Source organism: Quercus lobata, chromosome 2 (genome assembly GCF_001633185.2).
Source record: "Quercus lobata isolate SW786 chromosome 2, ValleyOak3.0 Primary Assembly, whole genome shotgun sequence".
Taxonomy (NCBI): domain Eukaryota; kingdom Viridiplantae; phylum Streptophyta; class Magnoliopsida; order Fagales; family Fagaceae; genus Quercus; species Quercus lobata.
The window spans coordinates 82240384-82262028 of NC_044905.1; the positions used below are offsets into that span (position 1 = coordinate 82240384).

Genomic DNA, 21645 nt, shown 5'->3' on the forward strand with positions numbered 1-21645 from the left:
TTCGACCTCAAACTTGAACCTCTCCCTTTAATGGTTCAATGAACGGTCCGGGTCTGAAAACCTTGGTTAGAAGATTAGCAAAATTAATTGCTAATGTTGTATTATGTATAGATAGAGGAGTTAGAGAATGCTCAATGTTTTTATTTTATTTTATTTTATTTTTTGTGTGGATCATTTAATAGTTATGAGAGGTGGGATTTAAACTTTGAACATTTTCGTTGAAAACACTAGAATGAGGCAATCGAGGTACAAGGCTCATGGTAGCTCATGCTCAATGTTGTTCCATAAAGATTACTAATAACTATTCTAACCACAAGTAGTCATATTATCATTAAATATGAAAAGACTAATCTTAGAATATAGCGGTTTAAAACTACTCATATATATAAATATATATATATATATATATATATAAATATATTTTGAAAATATACTGTGTGTGTGGAATGAAAAACTTTTATTACCAAAAAAAAAAAGGGGAACGACGCCGTTCCCCTTTTTCGCTTTTCAGATTTATTAGTTGAGTAGCAGAAATTTGAGCCTCCATATCATTTATCACCAAGCCAATTCAATATGCTTGAAATCAGTGTAACTTTAGGCCGCCACCCTTTATTTTCTGTCCGTACAACCAAAGCTTCCTTCATACATTCAAAAGCCTTCTCCATATTCTGCTTATCCACATAGCTTGTTGCAAGAACTGCCCAACTATATGGGGTTGGTGTCTTCCATTTATTGACTTTATCTCGAAGTATAGTTTTAGTTTTTTCACTTAGTCCCATCTGACAATACCCAACAAGGAGAATGTTGACACGCGAAAATCATATCAGTCCCCTCTTGATCTCTCACTCTTTCTTTCCCCCTCAGTAAGTCCCTTAGCCCCATAATTGTTTTATCAAAAATCGGTGAGCAGGGTATTAGAGGGGTGCGGTTGGCTTTTGTGTTTTGTTTTCAGCTATTAGGGGAATGACGTTGTTCCCCTTATTTTCTTTTTTCTTTTTTTTGGTAATAACAGTTTTTCATTTTTTTTTAAAATTATGAAAAAAAGAGAGAGCTCAAAATTGCGTAAAATGACAAAAGTTGAAACTTAGAAAGTCAGTTTTGGATTTTAGCCAAAAAATTATTGATATATTTAGCTTCCCCAGCTCCATTAATAAAAATTTACGACTCTATCACTAACCTCATCATTATTACTACAATTAAATGTTCTAAAATACTTATCCAAAAAAAAAAAAAAAATCCAAATTACAACCTAGTATTTATAATATAGTATTTATAATATACAAAGTCGATTGGTAGTAGGAAAATGATTAAAAAAAATCCTAGTCAAAAGAGAGTATGGGACATAATAGGTCCAATCTAAAAAAAATTCTAATCATAATTGATCTTTTCAAGAAATCCGTTAAGCTTAAACGTACACACTAGCAAAATCCCCTACAAGGATCCAATCCACGTGCAAAAAATGAAAAAAAAAAAAAAATCAATATAACCATGTATGAACATTTTTTTTTAAAATTTTTTTTATAGAGATAATTACAACATGCTGCTAACTTTGCAGCTTGAACTATTTTTCCCTTAGACCCAAACACTTTATACATGGGGATATGCTAATTCAACTACATGACCTTTGACATGTATGAACAATTTAAATAGGTGCCATAGAAATATTTTATTATATAATAATAAACGAGTTGAGTAACAAAACAAAGTCACTCAACAGTGTGATGACATATGTATGATGAATGGTGGAAGAAGAGACATGCATCATGTGGGGACCAAATTTGAGCTTCTAGCCCAACGAAGAAATTGACTTCAGCCCAAAGCAATCCAACACAATAAATTTGTAGAGAATGGGTTGAGGCACTAGGCTTACATTAACCAAATAGCAGAAGAATAGGTTTTGATGCCAAAAAAGAAAAGATGACAGAAGTTTGTTAAGGAATAATGTTTTCAGGTTGGTCCGAGGACGCTGATTCTTAATTATTTTTCAGTTAAAGCTCTATTACAGATTTGATTACCATCCCCCCCCCCCTCTTTTATGGAGGGTTTTTCACGTTATATAGTCCTCCCCGGACCATTATGATCTTACACTTGTTGGCCATCTGAACCCTTACTTGAGTACCTGTCCCATCTAGCACCGTTTTTGGATTTTTGTGAGTTGCGATTGAAAATGTATTACTGTTCAGGGGTCTTCTCCACATAAATGCGGCTAGAAAGGTAGTTATGATGCATTTAATGCGGTGGCAGCAGCTTTCCTTCAAATATATTATATTTTTCCTTTGGGGTTTTCTACTCTCTTGCTCGTTCTTGGGGTACGTCCTCATCATCGATGCATCCTAGGGGGCGGCTTTGATCATTAGGTCCAGTGTTTGACCCACTCTGAGTCGGTCCGAGGAGACACTCCTCCTCGAACAACCTTCGGTTCCATGCTTTGCTCGTAAAGTCTGGCCCAAAACAATTTGTGTTGCTTGCTTGCCTTCGGGTCACTCACCTCCTCGGATAGGGCCCAAGGCCCAGTATGTAGTCTGGCCCCCTACCCTACGATAGCCCCTCAAAACTCCAGTTTTTCTTCCCCTCATTTGAGGAGAAAAGTGGGGTTTTGATCTTTAAGAAGTTACATCAGTTGATTACTTGATTCGCACGTGCGAAGGCGTTGTTTTAGGTGCCCCATTGATTGCACCTAACGTTTCGAAGCCCACGAAGCGTCATTAATTGCTCCAGGCGACGCTTTGTTCCCTGGATCCAATGGCGAGGCATAGATCCAATGGCTGAATTCTTCCCTGGAATTTTGGGCGGGATAATTATTACTTCTTGTTTTTGCTCCCTATATAAAGTGTACGGAGAAGCCTTTCCTCCATTTTCACAAGTCTTCAGGTCTCCAAAGAACTCAAACACTTAAGCCCTCAACAACTCTTTAAGTCGCACAGCCTTTCACCCCTCTTTCCTTAAGGGATTCTCAAAAACTTTTTCAAAGGTATCAAAAATTGGCATACATTCTGTTTTCTATATATACATTTTTTGTAAATACTCCTTCCCCTTGGTCAGTCTCCTTAGACTGCGATTTCTTACTTCCTTACTTACGAAACCCAATAATTCCACCTTAGGTTGTCCAAATGGGTAGATTCGAGAGCCTGGTAGATTCTCCCACAAAAATAGAAGATTTTAAGCAAAGATATCGTATACCCCAGGGGGTTGACCTATGATATTGTTCCTCAGAACAAATCGTCACACACAGAGAGGTAGGGGAAGTGGTCATTCCTATAATAGCCTTTATAGAAGGGGGAATGACCTTTCCTATGGGTAGGATAACCTGGGACTACCTCATAAACCATAGGTTGTGTCCCCATCAGTGCGCTCCCAATATGTTTAGGATCCTAGGCTGTGTCGATGCTCTCAACGAGTATTTTGAACTAGGGCTTACATGGCATAACGTGGTCCATATGTATGAGTGCCACTCACAAGCTGACGGAGGGTTTTACCTCAAGTCGAGGTCGGCCATTGTCAGGCTTATCTCGTACCTCCCTAAATCTAACAAAGGGATGAAAGATGACTACCTCATCGCTTCAAGGGCGTGGCATGATGGCATCCACTACCTAACCCAAGAGAGAAAGACAGGTGGGATACCTTAGAGTTAGGTTCCTTAGCAAAAGACTTAGATTTTTTAACCCCACTCATGTCCTCCGTTTTTCTTTCCATTGAAAGTAGGCTTCAATTATCTAATTGAGTTTGGTTTCTCAGTTGTTTTTGTAGATAAGAGGCAAGTCGCTCCTTAGCTCAGTCTTACTAACGTCGCAGCTCTCAACTACCTGCTCTGATCAGAGATTTTTGTGAGCGAGGATCGACAGTTGTGAGTTGTCCATTTGGTCCTTGGTTTTGACCCAATTTCAAATATCTTTCAGGAGGTTGGTCACGCAATCAGAGCTGGAGACCCTCAGATAAACTGTATAGACGTGTCAAAGCCGGATTTCCTGGCCCAGGACGACCTTCTGCTGGTCATATTGCCAGCTCAACAAATCCCTCCTCCGCTTATAATACCTTTACAACAAAGTCCCTCTCAAAGCAGCAGCTGCGGCGGACGAGGAAATTGCATCCTCGCGCTTATCATTAGAAGAGGAGATAGGCCAGTTCCACTTCAAAGGGGAAGAAGGGGTACCAGAAAGGCCCGTTCAGCTCTCAAATTCCGAAACCGAGTCCGACAGACACTCCGTGGCTCTCCAGCCCAAGATAGTGGTTGCTGAGGTTGATACAAGAACGAGATGGACTCAAAGAGAAGACCGAGCTTGAAAGGCTTAATGGCCAACAGGAACAAGGGGGGAACTTCGAAGGATGCCCCCAAGACCCAAACTCCTGCTAATCTTCCCCCTCCTCCTCCTCCTGTTGATCTCGGACCACCAGCTGTGCAAGATCCAAAGAAGAAGAGGACTGCACCCGAATTGGAGGAAGGTGAGGTGGCCCACTCGAAGGGCACTAAACAACAGAAGACTAAAGACCCTAGGGATAAGAGGCCCACCTCCTTTGACAGCAGGGAGGACGTCGAGGTGCGCTGACCACAGCGCATATGGGCTCTGCGGATAGAGCTGGACGGATCTCAAATTCCCTAGGATGCCACTATCTGGGAATTCTAGAGAGGTCAGGCGGCCCATCTGGCCCAAACTCTAGAGTAGCCTCTGCTATTCCCATTGGACATGAAGGCTCTCAGGTGTACTCGGCAACCGGAGCTCTTTATGTCATTGAAGAGGGACCTTGCCATAGTAAGAAAATTTTCCGTTTCTCTGAACAGAGTGATAGGAAGCATCTTCATTCTTTAGTGCTGTTGCCACCATCTTATATATGTGATTCCTTTGTTATTGTCATACAGGTCACACAGTAGGATTACGTGGTCGAGGAATGGGTCCGGAATGCGAATAGTAGATTTAATGCTGAGTCCCAGTCTCGGCGTGATGTTGAGAAGGCTCTCGAGGCCATAAAAGAAGAGAAAACGCAGCTAGCCGAGAAGCTAAAAGTGTTAGAGCATGAGCGTAACAGTGCACTAGTGGGGCTAAAAAATGCTGAGGCCCAGGCCAAGGATCAACGCAAACTGCTCTACATGACAGAGGTGAACATGGCCACTGAGAAAGCCATCGTTCTGAGTCTAAAGGCACGGAGCTGCAAAAGGCTAAGGTGGCAACCGAGGTGGCCAGGGTAGCAGCTAAGGCCGCGGAGGAAGCCGCCTACGAGCATGGGATGGAAGACGCTGAAAAGAGGCTGGTCGAGGAGGTAGCTGAAGTTTGCAAGGATTATGGCTCCGAGACATGGGTGGTGGCACTCAACCGTGTAGGGGTCCCTGCAGACTCCGAGCTAAGGAAAGCTGAGAGTATATTTTTCCCGGAAGTCATCAGAGAAGCTCCAGCTGACCTGCCTCCTACCGTTACCCTGTCCCTCCCTCCTCCTAAGCAGGTTTCTGATACTCAAGTCCTTGTTAGGGGTGCTGAGATTCCCATGGGGGTAGTCGGAAAGGGTAAGGAGGTCTTATCCTCGGCCAAGGACGTCCCCGCCAAGGATTCCCTGACTATCAAGGACATGGTTTCCTAGGCCAAAGCAGTTGAGTCAAAGTTTGACATTGGGGATGCCAAGCTCAAGGCGGTTGATTCCGAGAAGGGTACTTAGGCTGCAAAGAAGTAGTCGTAGGATTTTTCTCTTTCCCTTTTTTTCTTTTTTTTTTTTTGACTGTGGCTTTTTCTAGCATTTGTAATGTACTCGCCTTTGATTAATGAATAGACTTTTTTTTTTTTTTTTTAATATGCTTCTGGTACCTTTGCTTTATGCGTTCTCTAACTTATTAGTATTATAAGAGGCATTGCGCAATTGCTGTTTGTCTTTATTAGAAGCTAATAATAACTTAATGCTAGCAAGTTAAGTGATTCGACAATGTTCCAGCAACAAACATGTTTATCACAAATTTGTATTGAGAACAGTCCCTTCTGCATCGAAGGTTGATACTAATGAAGATGAATATATACTTTAGTGAAAGCAGATTAGAAAAGGGGAGTAAAGATGCCATTGGATATCAATTTCTCCCCATGAGTATACAAATGATGACATAGTATTAATTCCCCCATAGCATCTGGTCTGAGGACATCAGGAATGACTAAGGTTCCGTTTAAACACTTATAAAAATGATGACATCGTGTTAATTTCCTCATAGCATCTGGTTCGAGGACATCAGGCATGACTAAGGTTTTGTTTAAACATTTGTAAAAATGATGACATTGTGTTAATTTCCCCATAGCATCTGGTCCAAGGACATCAGGCATGACTAAGGTTCCATTTAAACATTTATAAAAATGATGACATCGTGTTAATTTCCCCATAGCATCTGGTCTGAGGACATCAGGCATGACTAAGGTTCCGTTTAAACACTTATAAAAATGATGACATTGTGTTAATTTCCCCATAGCATCTGGTCCAAGGACATCAGACATGACTAAGGTTTCGTTTAAACACTTATAAAAATGATGACATTGTGTTAATTTCCCCATAGCATCTCATCTGAGGACATCAGGCATGACTAAGGTACTGTTTAAACACTTATAAAAATGATGATATTGTGTTAATTTCCCTATAACATCTGGTCCGAGGACATTAGACATGACTAAGGTTCTATTTAAACACTTATAGAAATGATGACATTGTGTTAATTTCTCCATAGCATCTGGTCTGAGGACATCAAGCATGACTAAGGTTCCGTTTAAATATTTATAGAAATGATGACATTATGTTAATTTCCTCATAGCATCTGGTCCGAGGACATCAGGCATGACTAAGGTTTCGTTTAAACATTTATAGAAATGATGACATTATGTTAATTTCCTCATAGCATCTGGCCAGAGGACATCAGGCATGACTAAGGTTCCGTTTAAACACTTATAAAAATGATGACATTGTGTTAATTTCCCCATAGCATCTGGTCCGAGGACATCAGGATGACTAAGGTTCCGTTTAAACACTTATAAAAATGATGACATTGTGTTAATTTCCTCATAGCATCTAGTCCGAGGATATCAGGCATGGCAAAGGTTTTGTTTAAACATTTATAAAGGAAGAGCAACGCACTTATGCAATGAATGGACGTACTGGCAAAGAAATTTTTTATTAATAGTAGTACATTTTCAGGTTGTTTATATTCCAAGGGTGAGGCATTACATGCTCATCTAAGTCTTCTAAATAATACGCTCCTATACCAGCCACTAAGGTGATGCGGAACGATCCTTCCCAATTGGGCCCTAGCTTTCCCCATGCTGGGTTCTTTACAGTGCCTAGGACCTTTCTTAACACCAAATTGCCTTGTTTGAGCTTGTGTTGGTAGTACGTCAATTGAACCATTGCGTTCTCCCTCTTTTCTTCAATAAAGTCTAAACCCTTTTCTAGTAGTTCATCGTTGTTGCCCTGATTGAAAGAGCTAGTCCTCAGTGTAGGGAAACCATTTTCCATAAGAATAACCGCCTCAGTGCCGTATGTCATTGAGAAGGGGGTTTCCCCGGTGAATCTACAAGGCGTGGTTCGGTATGTCCAAAGGACATGTGGCAATTCTTCAACCCATTTTCCCTTTGCGTCGTCTAGCCTTTTCTTGAGTCCATTCATTATGGCCTTGTTAACGGCCTCGGCTTGAGCATTTCCTTGAGGATAGGCTGGGGTAGAGTATCTGTTCTCGATTCCCAAGTCACAACAGTATCTCCTAAAATATTTGCTATCGAATTGGAGGCCGGTGTCCGAGATGAGGGTATGAGGGATTCCGAATCAGGTGACAATGTTTTTCCAAACAAACTTCTTAGCGTCCACGTCCCTGATGATTGCCAAAGGCTCAGCTTCAACCCATTTGGTGAAGTAATCTGTGCCGACTAGCAAGTATCTCTTGTTTCCTGCCGCTTTGGGGAAAGGTCCTACGATGTCTAAGCCCCATTGCATGAACGGCCAAGGGCTGGACAGAGGATTAAGGACTCGTCCCGGCTGATGCATGTTCAGCATGAACCTTTGACATTGATCGCATTTCTTTACGTATTCCTGTGCCTCCTTCTGCATTTTTAGCCATCAGTAGCCTTGAGTGATGGCCCTGTGCACCAAAGATCTACCTTCGGTGTGGCTCCCACAGATTCCCTCGTGTAACTCTTCCAATAGTAATTTTGTTGCTTCAGGGTGTATGCACAGTAAGGAGGGCTCGGAAAATGAGCATTTGTGTAATTTTTGGTCCTCGGACAACCAGAACCGAGGAGCCTTCCTGCACACCTTTACTGCTTCTGACTTTTCCTCGGGCAGGTATCGTCCTTCAAGAATGATATTATAGGGTCCATCCAGCTAGGCCCCGCCCTGAATTGGTGAATATGGATTGCTTCTCTCTCTATCCCTGCTGGTTTGTACAAATCTTCCACAAGGATGATCCGAGGAAGACCTTGTGCCAAGGAAGTAGCAAGCGTGGCCAAGGAAGCAGCATGGGTGTTTCCACTTCGAGGGACGTGCAACAAGCTGAAAGATTTGAATCCTGACCATAGGTGCCCCACCTGACTTAAGTACCTCCGCATTCTTTCGTCCCTTGCTTCAAATTCCCCCTTTACTTGGCCAACGACTAATCTTGAATCCGAGAACATCTTTATCACCTTCCTGCCCATTTTTTGAACCATGGCCATTCCCATCAGCAGGGCCTTATATTCAGCCTCGTTATTCGTGGCCGAGAATCCCAGTCTTAACGATTTCTCAATAGTGATATTCTCAGGGGATATTAATACTATTCCCACCCCGGACCCCTTTTGGTTTGCCGCGCTGTCAACGTACACTTTCCAGGATAGCGGGCCCTGTTGGGAGATCACGCCAACCAATTTTCCATCCATATATTGCGCTTCTGTCACTTCTTCTAATGGGGGTTCAGCAAACTCGGCCATCAGGCCCGCGAGGACCTAGCCTTTGACAGAGGTATGGGGCATATATTTCATATCAAAAGCACTTAGGATCGTCCCCCATTTAACAATCCTTCCTGTGTAATCAGCACTTCAAAGCATAGCTTTGAGTGGAAGTTGAGTCAGGATGACAACTGTATGAGTTTGGAAATAGTGGGGAAGCTTTCGTGTGCCAAGCACCACTGCTAAGACAACATTTTCTAGTGGTAGATACTGAACATCGGCCTCATGTAGTGATTTGATTACATAGTAAACTGGTCGTTGTACGCCATTGTCAACTCACAGCAATACCAAACTTATGACATGAGAGGCCACGACGATGTATGCAAATAGGACCTCATCCACCTTAGGACTAGACATGATAGGTGGCCGCAATAGATACTCTTTAAGCTATTGGAAAGCCAGGGCACACTCTTCAGTCCACTCGAATCCTTTCCACTTTTTCATCAAGAGGAAGAAAGGTCTACACCTATCCGCCGACCGAGAAATAAACTAATTCAGGGCGGCAGCCATTCCGGTAAGCTTCTGGACATCTTTGGGATTCTGGGGTGGTTGTAAACTGCTAATGGCTTTGATTTGATTGGGGTCGACCTCGATACCCCGATAAGTCACCATGTATCCTAGGAACTTGCCTGATCCGACGCCAAATGAACACTTGGAAGCGTTTAGGCATAACCTATGTTCCCGCAGGATTTCAAAGATGCTTCCAAGGTCTGCAACGTGCTCGGACACCACCTTACTCTTCACCACCATGTCATCTATGTAGACCTCAATGCTCTTGCCTAACTGAGATTCGAACATTCTTGTCATCATCATTTGATAAGTTGACCCTGCGTTCTTTAAGCCGAATGACATTATTTTATAGTGGTAGTTTCCAATGGGAGTGACAAATGCTATTTTCTCTTGATCATCCAAGGCGAGTGGTATCTGATGATAACCTTGAAAGGCATCTAAGAAACTCATCCGAGAGTGGCCGACCGTTACATCTACCAATTGGTCTATTTGAGATATAGGGAAAGGATTTTTTAGACAGGCCTTATTCAGATCCGTGAAGTCCACACATACTCGCCACTTCCCACTTTTCCTCTTCACTACTACGATGTTGGCCAGCCATTCAGGGTAAAAGACCTCCTTGACAGCCCCTGTCTTTTTAAGTTTCATCATCTCTTCCCTGATAGTGTCTGCATGTTCTTTGGACAGGCGCTGAGGCAATTATTTCTTGGGAATGACGGATGGGTTAACGTTTAGGTGATGGCAGATAAAATCTGGATCCACCCCCAGAGCCTTGTAAGCGTTCCATGCAAACACATCAATATTTCTTTTGAGGAATACCAGTAGCTCCTCTCTCTCTCGTGAGGGGGTAGTTGAGCCTCGACCTGAAATAACCTTTCCGGATCACCATCTATGATAAATTTTTCCAAACCCTCGCATTTGGGCTCTTCGTCTAGTTCAGGGGACGACAGCTCTAGAGTTTTTGATTGCTATAAGCCCCTTTCGGCGGTGGTCGAGGAACTAGCTTCGTGCTGCCGTGAGATGGCGGCCACAAGGCATTGCCGAGCCACAGGTTGGTCCCCCACAATCTCTTCAACACGGCCCCCCGAGGGGTATTCACTTTTTGGTGCAGGGTGGATGAAATGGCTTCTAGAGCATGGAGCCAGGGCTTGGCCACAATAGCCGTGTAGGGGGAGTAGGCATCCACCATGATGAAGTTCACTTCCACCACCTCTGAACCAGTCTGTATGGGTAGTCTAATCTGGCCCTTTGGAATAACAGTCTTCCCCTCGAAACTAATCAGAGGGGAATTGTAGGTTGTCAGGTCCTCGGGTTTCAATCCCAACCCCTTGTACAGGTCAGGGTACATGACCACGACAGCGTTACCCTGGTCTACTAACACTCTCTTTACATCGTACCCTTCTATTCTAAATGTGAACACCAGAGCATCATCATGAGGTTGGATGATTCTGATCTTGTCTTCGTCCAAAAAGCCCAGAACCGGTCGGATTTCCACCCTGGCCCTTTTAGGCTTTAGATTGGAGCTCTCGGCAGGAAGCCGAGCTACGGACATTACTCTGGAAGGGCAGGAACCGGTCCTACCAGGAGCGGTGAAGATGACATTGATCGTTCCCAAGGGTGGCCTCGAAGAATCATCTCTCTTAGGTTCCGAATTTGTTTGACCCCCTCAGCTATTGGTGTGGTGCAATAGGTGTTTTAGCTTCCCTTCTCGAAGCAGCTGGTCCAAATGGTCCCATAAATTCTTGCAGTCCTCTATAGTGTGCCCTTGGTCCTAATGGCAATGGTAATAAAGGTTCTGGTTTCATCTTAGGGGGTTTCCAACCATCTTGTTTGGCCATTTGAAGAACGATTCGTTTTTAACCTTCTCCAAAACCTGGTGCACCGGTTCTCGGAACACTGCATTGATTGCTTGAGCATTGGTAGACCCTGCCTGACCAGCAAAATCTCTCTGCGACCAGCTGTTACTGTATTGGTCCAACCTGAAATCCCTCCTCTCCTAAGGGATAACCTTATCCTTTGTTTTACCCATTTGCTAGTCCTCCTCAGCGCTTTTATACTTGTCAATACGGTTCATGAGTTGGCGCAGATTGGCGACAGGTTTTCCCGTTAAGGACTTTCTTAAGCCATGCTCTGTTGGGAGGCCACTCTTGAAGGTGCTGATGGCGACATCTTCAAAATTACCGTCCATTCCATTATACATCTCCCAATATCTGTCCGAGTATGTCTTTAGGGTCTCTCCCTCTCTCATACTCAAAAATAGCTGGGATGATAGGGGCCGAGGGACTCTGTTGCAAGTGATGAAGCGAGAGCCAAATGCCTGGGTGAGCTCCTTAAAGGAGTTTATGGAGTCGAGCTTCAGGCTGTCAAACCATCTCATTGCTATGGGCCCTAGGCTGGATGGGAAAACCTTGCACATCAAGGTTTTGTCTCTGGAATGGACGACCATTCTCGGATTGAAATGGCTCACATGCTTTATGGGGTCTATCTTGCCATTATACATGGTGAACGTGGGCTGAGTGAATTGCCAGGGGAGTTCCGCTCACTCAATTCTTCACGCAAAAGGCGACCTAGAGATTTGATCCAACGCCTTGCCCATAGCGTCGTTTCCCATGCCTTTTCGAGGGGGGCTCGTGTGCCTACGTTTGTGGTGGTTCTCCTCTTCGTAGGAGAAAGACTCACTGGGTGGGGTCTTTGACCTTCGTCTATAGCTACCATCCCTTTCACTGTTAGGGGAGGCGTTAGGGCTAGAGGAAGCTCGCCTTCGCTGTGCATGGCACAACTTTCTCTTCAGCTGGTCGACTTCCAATTGCAGTGCTCTGGTATTCTCTTCTTGAGAGAGATGACCCTTTCTCCTTGACTGGCTTCTTCCGATCCAGGCACTATGCACACTCTCCTCTCGATCCCTTCTCCGCTCGAGGTTGACGAAAGGATTTTGGCATTGGGATCCTATGGATTCTGCCTGTAGTGGATTTTAATCTGCCATGGTTGAACGTTGAGCTCACCAACACTCGAGTATTCCCTTTCACACAGACGGTGTCAATTATGGGGACCAAATTTGAACTTCTAGCCCAACGGATAAATGGACTTCAGCCCAAAGCAGCCCAACACAATAAATTTGTAGAGAATGGGTTAGGGGACTGGGCTTATGTAAACCAAATAGCAGAAGAACAAGTTTTGATGCCAAAAAAGAAAAGATGACAGAAGTTTGTTAATGAATAATGCTCTCAGGCTGGTCTGAGGACGCTGATTCTTAATTATTTTTCAATTAAAGCTCTATTACAAATTTGATTACCGTCCCCCCCTTCATGGAGGGTTTTTCACGTTATATAGTCCTCCCCAGACCATCTTGATCTCACACTTGTTGGCCATCTGAACCCTTACTTGAGTACCTGTCCCATTTGACACCGTCCTTGGATTTTTGTGAGTCGTGGTTGCGAAGGTATTACTGTTCATGGGTCTTCTCCACATAAATGCGGCCAAAAAGGTAGCTGTGGTGCATTTAATGCGGTGGCAGCAGCTTTCCTTCAGATATATTATATTTTTCCTTTGGGGTTTTCTACTCTCTTGCACGTTCTTGGGGTACATCCTCATCATCGATGCATCCTGGGGGGTAGCTTTAATCATTAGGTCCAGTGTTTGACCCACTCTTAGTTGGTCCGAGGAGACACTCCTCCTCGGACAACCTTTGATTCCACGCTCTGCTCGTAAAGTCTGGCCAAAAACAATTTGTGCTGCTTGCTTGCCTTCGGGTCACTCACCTCCTCAGACAGGGCCCAAGGCCCAGTATGTAGTCCAGCTCCCTACCCCACACATCATATCTTTCTCTAATTTGTGTTCTTTACTTCCTCATACACAATTTTTTTTTAGTTTGTACTTTCTACTCAACCAGTATGGTATAATCACAGGTTGGATAAGTTCATTGCAGGACTCTATAAAATAACTTTAAGCTTAAGGAGATGTATAAGGTTTGTGAAAAGATCTCTTTCTCTCTCTCTCTCTTCACAAAATTAAGCTGGATTAGAAACTCTTTTGTTGTTTTATTTAACTCAATGACCTTCGTATGAGACTTTAATATTGCAAAAAATATAACCGGTGCCATTTGCACTCTAGAAATGCCTTGTGTATGATTGTTAACAGTGCTTTCTTAAGTTTCAAATTGACAAAATTAAAATGTATTTAAATTACCGTTAAGCTAACTTCAAGAAGTTGGCTAAGTGGTTTTTAAGGTCTTATGACATCTGTGAGACTTTGGGTTCAAAACCTCTCATTAGTATCTTGGAGTCACGCTCATGAGATTTCTCCCTATAATAACCTAGTGTGTGTGCATACATTTGAGAAAATAGTCAAATACTCGAAAAAAATCTAGATACCCTAAGCAAAAATTACTGTAAATTAAGCGTGATGACTTAAACTAGTGTGATGAATTAAACTGGATGCGATGCCAAAATTGTGGGAAATGTGTGACCTATATAGCATGTCCTTAGATCTCTCTTCAAAATTGTGGGGTTTGAATAATTAATTATGTAATAGAAACAATGGTTGTCTCATCATCTGCAAATTAATTAGTCTATCTTAATGAGAAGCTGAATTGATAAAAATTGTAGTAGGCAAGACTACAACAATAAGCTATCTCATCATTTGCAAATTAATTAGTTCAACTTGTTCGGTTCAGGTGGGTTTCAGTTAGTTCAACTGGTGAAGTTTCTGATGGTTGTACAAGAAATCTGGGGTTCAATCCCCACCTATACCAAAAACTAATTGGTGTCTTAGTCTGATAATAAAAAATTATTATCAGAAGCGGGCGTCATAGGTAGAAACTTTTTCCAAAAAAAAAAAAAAACTTGTTCGGTCCATATCTCAATTAACATTATCAAATCCATTCGTTGTATTCAGCTAGGTTGGTATAATGTCAGACTTGTAGTGACCAAAAGACAAAATACACTTTCTGAAAAAAAAAAAAAAAAAAAAAAAAAAAAAAAAGAAGAAGAAGAAGATGAAGACATTATATACTAATAAAATATATAGAAAATGCTTGTTGTTTCCATGCATGCAGCATGCTAAAATGTCAACACTCTTAAAGGCATGTTTGGTAGACTGTACTAGTGATTACATAGGAATAGAGATATGTATTACAAGAAATACAAGATGCTATAATGTAATACTGATTACTATTAGTTTGTTTAGTGACAACACAAGAATAGAGCCTTGAAGAAAATAGAATGTTTAAATCAAATTGTCTAAATTGTAATATTAGAATAAAACTTAAAGGCATATTTTAGGAAATATCTTACTCATATAATTATTTCTTAAAAAATAATATATTTAAAAAAAAAATTGAAAGAAAGACTAGTTTTTTTTTTTATGACTTTTTATTTTCATAATTGTAATGTGTATATAGAAAGTTTGTTAATTTGGAAATATATTAATTTTAGAAATTAATACACCTATAAAAGAATATCTATTACAACCCTTCTAGAGAGGATTAATAATTCTTTATTTTAAAGAATAACAATTCATAAAAAATGACTATTTCCCATAATAAAAATATAACTAAACTACTAAATAATTAAACCATAGAAATAGCTATTACATTACAATGCCTATTAGTTTATCAGTCTTCCAAACATAGCCTAAATCTTAACTCGATTCAATTGGGGGCTGGCTATCTGTCTTGCTAAGTAAAATAATTACTTATTTGAATAATTTGGACGGTATAAAGTCTAACTTATATATTTGGAATTTGGTCTTCTTGCATCTTGTAGATGAGCATAACAAAAAATGTACACATTGATATAATATTTTATTTATAAAAAGAATAGACAAGAATGGCACTACGATTGCGAAAGATCAACTTAACCTGCTAACCCACCCAATCCACTTCAACCTACACTGACCCACATAGATTTAGTGTGAAAGGTAGTGTGGATTTGGCAAATTTAACTATCAAAATGATTGGTTAAATGAGTAGGCATGTTGAATTTTTGAAACCCACCATTGATCACGATCCATCTATATTTAATAGATAAAAATATATATACTAATATTGAAAAGTTTAGGTTTAGTTTTTTTTTTTTTTTTTTTTTGAAAAAAAGAAAAAGAAAAAAGAACTATTTAAAAGGATGGCCATTAAAAGTATTCACTAAAATTTTTTTTATTTTTATCTTATAGTCCAATTAGAGATGGCCCAAACTAAAACAAATATATCTTGTCAACCCACCCAACTTATTGATAGTTATGAGAGGAGGGATTTAAATTTTAGACATTTCCATTGAAGATACTAGAATGTAGAATTGAGGTACAAGGCTCGTGGGAGCTCATACTGAATGTTGTTTCAAAAAGATAACTGATAACTATTCCAACCACAAGTAGTCATATTATCATTAAATATGAAAAGACTAATCTCAGAAGCTAGTACATGATACTACATTTCTTTGGTAGGAAATGCAAAGCAGGAAGCTTGTACAGGGAATTAAAGCAGGAAGCTCATGAAAAAAATTCTTCATGATTTGCAGAACCATTCCATGACATCACACAGTCTGGAGAGTGTTGTTGTTCACAAACTCCACATCGTTGCTTCTGATTCGACATAATTTGAATGAAAGTGACTGTTGTGAAATTGCATGGACTGGCTTATTGGACTCTCGGATTAGATTGTAAGTATAAGCCCCTAGTAGTGTTCCAATCACCGGTCCAACCACATACACCCAAATCCCCTTATAGGTTGCGCTAGCAAGTGCTGGACCTAGTGTCCTTGCTGGGTTCATAGATCCACCTGATACTGGTCTGGATATATATGATCAGACAACTTATTAATTTAATCCATCAATGGCATGCATTTCATACATATTCACCATATTTCCATTTTTTGTATTAGAATATTGCGGTTTAAAACTACTCATATATGTTTTTTTTTTTTTTTGAAAACATATTTGATGTACTTGAAACTATTTAAATAGATGATAAATGAAAAAGTGCTTTTGGGAAATTAGAGGAGGAAAAATCATATTTTTATACATGAACTATTGAATAATTACTCTAACTTATTATACTGTTCCGAAGAAAAAAAAAAAAAACACCTTTGAACATGGCCTGTAAAGAGGCTATTGTCAATAAAAAAAATGGCGACAAAGTGTATGATTTTGGATAGGGCATGATGGAAAAATAATACGTGTTGGACCTTGATTAATTTGTTAAGGATTTATAATGGACTTTTTAAAGTTTTGGGACTAAATTTTGGTTGTTAAAAACTTTAAGAGCTGTGGCCAAAGAGGTCATGTTCCTGCTTTGACTAATGGTGTTTTTGAAACAATTAAACTTTTGCAATGACTTCAAGAAAGAAAAATAAGTTTGCATCTTCCAAGACCTAGCATTTTTGGTATGATGGAGCTTAGAATAAGTCCCAGTCCTTGCTTTGCATGAAAAGTATATTTAATCCAGGCTCAAGGGACTATTAGTTTCAAGTTTTGTTGGTTAGGTATATGATTAAGGGTTGATTGTACTTACCCAGCCAAGATGGATGTAATGCATACTGCAGAACCAACTGCTAGACCTGCTAGCTCTCCTATCTGGGAAATTTATTGAGACATCAACTAATCAGTACATTAAACATATACTCTTAAAAAGGTTGATAAAACAAAATTGGAATTTGAATGAAATTTTACAGCTTTAGTATCAGTTGCCACAGCTGAAGCAATGAACATCATAGAAAAAGTGACAACTATCTCCATGACTAGAGCTTGAATCTCTGTTCCCATAGGTGTTGTAGTACCAAGATTTTTAATGGGGTGCAATAGTAGACGCAGAGTATAAGCTGCAGATATGGCTCCAGTTAGTTGAGATGCTGCATAAACTGGGACCTGCAAGAAAATTCATTCAGTCATTTCTTTGTTTCTTTGAGGAGAGGCATTTTAGTGGGGAGGAAAAATTCTACTTTTTATTATTTATTTAATAAATTATGTTTATTTGTTAGGGTTTTACATGCAAGTACAAATATTTTGTGAGTTTTTTTTTTTGGGGGCGGTGGGGGGGGTGCCATAATGCTTTGATTTTGTTGCAATTATAACATCAGGGTTTACTTTGAAAATAATAGAAACTTTGGAGTTGATTATGCATATACCCAAAAAACTGAAAACATAATTGAACTTTGTGGTACAGGGTAGGGACCAAATGTTTTCCAATTGTTTGTTTGTTTGGTTTTTATGTTTATGTTATTTTTACCCCTCCTAGCTCTCAAAGTCAAACAAGGAATATCAATTGAACTCTTTAATATATCTTCAAGGGAGAGAATTTTATCTTTTTGTGTAGGAAAAATACAATTATCCATTGAAATTCGGCATAAAATCAAATGCATACCCTATCTTTTAATTTGAGATAATAAGTTCTTGGATTTTAAGAAGTAATTAAATTATTGTTACAATTCTCAATATTATGTTAACATGATTGGATGGAAAGTACATCACATAATAAACAGTGATTCATTTTAATAATATATTCATTTTATAAGAGAAATTAATTGATCTAAATAGCACAGCCGTCCAACTGGCTTATCATGAGTGGATGTACAGTCTTTAAAAAAAAAAAAAGAAGAGAGGATGTACAGATGCCTCATGCCTATTATTATGTGATTAGATCATGTACGTATTAAACAGTGGCATGTGTCCTTTTAAAAAGATTCCCAACATTGTAGCTTTCACCTTTATGTTTGTGAAAATCTCTTCCAAAAAATATATACCTGAAAAGTTTCAATCTTACTATTTGATTCTATTCTTTGGCCGCGGATTATACATGTATGGAGCTCAAACCATGCAACCTCGTGGATAGTGAGGTCACAACAAACAAGCCTTCCCTAGCTTGACCCTACTGTGTTTTTTTATCACCAGATGCGCATAATAATAAACACAATAACGTTAATAAAATTATCTTCTCAAAAGTTTTCCCAGTTTGGTAATGTCTTAAATTTTTATTGATTTTTATATGAGTTCATCACTAATTTGACGTTATTAATTGTTTATTATTAACAACTTACTATCTTAGTAGTTTGTAAAAAATTAGTGAAGAAGGCTGCACCGATAAAGTTATTGTAATACATCTTTTCATCGATTAAACCTAAATGCACACACATAATGGCAACATAAATCCGACTCTCTAACTAGGGACGGAACCAAGATTCAAATTTGGGAGGCAAAGTTCTTTATTCAAGAATTTTAAAAAGTTGGAATATTAATACTAGAGGTTGACAACGATGCATTATTAGCATTAATTTTTTTGTATTTTTTCTTTTTTTAAATCAATAATAGATATTTATAATTTTTTTTAAAAAAAATCTATTTATTATTTTTCACATAATTCTATACCTAATCAATTCATAATGCTATATATAAAAGATTCTAAAAAAAAAAATGCAAAAACTATAGTTAAAAGTTCAAATCCATGTCTAGTATTACAATAATAAAACAACTAAAATAATGGTTAATCAACATCATGCACTAATAATCAGCAAAAAAAAAGGGTGAGACAATTATTGGTGTCTTGGTTAAGGAATTTTTTATTTATAATTACTTGGTTAAGGCTGCGGTAGCATAAAGATGTGAGATATTTTCCTTTAAAAAATTTTCATTTTGAAAAGGTAGTAAAAAAAGAAAAGAAAAAGAGATTTGTTAAATAATCACATGATAATGAGCGGTAACTTTGAGTCTTCAACTATGTAAATAATAAAACTTTTCCCATCACTACATTAATTTAGCTAAGACACAGAGTTTATTACCAATAGACTAATCAGACACATGCTGGTGGCAGTTTAAATAAAGCACAAAATAGTAGATTTTTGTTTCACATGCATATTACATTTATGCATGCATGCCAAGTGTGTCCCAAAGTTAATAAAATATTAAAAATTAATAAAATTCTATCATTTAAAAATAAATAAATAAAAATTATCCATGGGTTGTGTTAAAGAGCAGCAGCTCTTTAAAAAAATAAAATTTTTTCATGAGTTGAGTTAAAGACACCAACTGATCCAAGTTGCTAATGGCACTAATTGATGTATGGATGAAGTGATTAGCAGTATAGGAGTTGTCTTTGTGACTATGGGGGTAGAGTCATTTGAGGGGACAAAAAGCTCTCAAATTAGAGGTAAAAATTGAGTAAAGATTATTGAGTTTTTGTGATTTGTTTTGCTAGGATTTATAATTGATTTGTTATATATATATATATATATATATATTTACTTAGACTGTGTCCAAAGATTTTTATTTATTTATTTAAATATGTGAATTGTTTTGTAGATTTTCCTTGTTGTCCAAATTTGTAAATTGTCCAAACGTTTAACTAAATGTTTTCCTTGATATTCTTGGGACAACTAGACAAGGGATGATTTAATAATTTTTTTTCATTTTTGGTTTTATGGGTCAGCTTGTAAATTGTTTGGGAGAGGAAGGCCAAGTATATTAATTTTAGAGCTAGAAGTAAATTTTTTATGCTAATATATATATTAGGAAATTTTTTTTCAAAGGCTAGGGGGGCATGGCCACCCTCAGCCCCTAGACAGTTCTTTCCCCGTGTCTAACAGTCCCATTAATAACCTATTTTGGACCATGCACACATAATGCCAACAATTTCAGAAGCTCACATACCTGTTTCCATGGAAAATGTCTAACAGCGGCGAAAGCTAGAGTGACTGCTGGGTTCATGTGTGCACCGGAGATGTGTCCCACGGCGTAGATCATCACTGTCACAATAAGCCCTCCAGCAACTGAGGCTCCTAGTTTTGAGACTCTTTGTTCATTACTTGTGCTAAGTGCAGCCGAACCACAGGTCACAAACACCAAAAGATAGGTCGCTATAACCTCTGCCAGGACCTGTTAATTACATTGTATTAACACAATAATGGTGAATAGTAATTCTATTCTTCTATAGTTCTCTTTTTTAAGTTGGAAATTGGTTTTTTCTATTAAAAATATAAACGAGCCATGCATGTCAAATGGGGGACAAAGATATGAAATGATTGGCGTAATTGGTACAATCTAAAATTAATTTTATAGAGTAGAGGGCATGAACTATATAATGTGGTAGTAGTTCTCACCTTTTTGAGAAAACCAGGTGGGTAATATACAGCAAGTGGTGCCATAAGAAGACCTGGGATTTCCTTTAAGGACTTTGGGGTTTTCACTGATACCAACTCATTTGAATCAGCCAAGTTGTTTGGGATTGGATGTATTTCCATTTCTGGATTCACACAAGAAGGGAAATATGAAAGATGAAGGAGCTAGCTAGGGAATAAACTTTTGATTGGTATTGTCAAGTGTGCAGTGTCTAAGCTGAGGAGCTCATAGGCTCAACCGAATACCTTTTTATAGCCAAAGTCACTCTCTATCACTAACCTGACGGGGGAAAAGAAAACCATCAAATCTTGAAGCCAAGAATTGTGTACCTACTAGTCCAAAGTCTTTTAGGTAGTGCTTTTATATTATTTTATCATTATTTCCAAATTGTCATCTTCTGTTTATATTGGCCATTGTGTTTGCCTAGTCTATTCGAAGTGTCCTTTTTTCTTTTTGGAAGAATTTGAAGTGTTTAATTAATTTGCACAAGTAGGGGAAAAATAGATTGTAGGGTCCATTTAGCCTAATTGATAAGCTTTTTTTGTTTACAAATAAAAGAAATGTGGTTTAAATCCTGTGTACGCTAAAAGTTGACGCCATAGTTTAATTCTATTATACCAAAGAAAAAAGAGTAACAATAGTATTATATAAAATGATATAACTTATGTCATAACTTATCCATGTGGAAATTCAGAAGTAGTCGAGCTATGATAGTAGATCTACGAGGGGATACCAGCATTGCTCAAGAAAAAAAAAGTTGAAATAATTTTTTATTATTTTTTTTAATATAAAATAGAAATTCTACTCTAACCTAAACTTAATTTAAGTGTATATATGTGTGAAGCTTCCTCTTATAGACTTGAACTCCGGCCCTTACTCCCTACACCCTACACCCTACAAGCACTTATACTTATGGAGTGATCATCACACAAAGGGTGTGCAAGAGGAAATAATTCCTTATTATACTATTTGTATTATGACTCTCTTTACCGACATTTAATGCCACTTGAAGAAAAGGATCAACAGCCGTAGAGCAAAAGCACCTTTTTTGTTATTATTTTTTTTCATGCAAACATGTTATGGCTTATTAATCTAAATGAACTACGCAT

At 38.9% G+C, this 21645-nt stretch overlaps 3 protein-coding genes across 3 annotated transcripts; all 3 read right to left on the bottom strand.

The window, feature by feature from the left end:
* Nucleotides 1-10389: 10389 nt before the first annotated feature.
* Nucleotides 10390-10989, bottom strand: LOC115972480. Its single transcript, XM_031092789.1, has one exon. It carries the CDS (start codon nucleotides 10987-10989, stop codon nucleotides 10390-10392), a length of 600 nt encoding a protein of 199 aa, XP_030948649.1.
* Nucleotides 10990-11469: 480 nt separating this feature from the next.
* LOC115972488 lies at nucleotides 11470-11937 on the bottom strand. The gene has a single exon (XM_031092800.1). It carries the CDS (start codon nucleotides 11935-11937, stop codon nucleotides 11470-11472), a length of 468 nt encoding a protein of 155 aa, XP_030948660.1.
* A 3906-nt stretch (nucleotides 11938-15843) lies between these two features.
* Nucleotides 15844-20737, bottom strand: LOC115978425 (aquaporin NIP2-1-like). Its single transcript, XM_031100440.1, has 5 exons — nucleotides 20518-20737; nucleotides 20069-20293; nucleotides 17099-17293; nucleotides 16941-17002; nucleotides 15844-16220 (listed from the first exon to the last, which is right to left on the bottom strand). Exons 1-5 carry the CDS (start codon nucleotides 20656-20658, stop codon nucleotides 15965-15967), a joined length of 879 nt encoding a protein of 292 aa, XP_030956300.1. The 5' UTR covers nucleotides 20659-20737; the 3' UTR covers nucleotides 15844-15964.
* Between the last annotated feature and the right edge of the window lie 908 nt (nucleotides 20738-21645).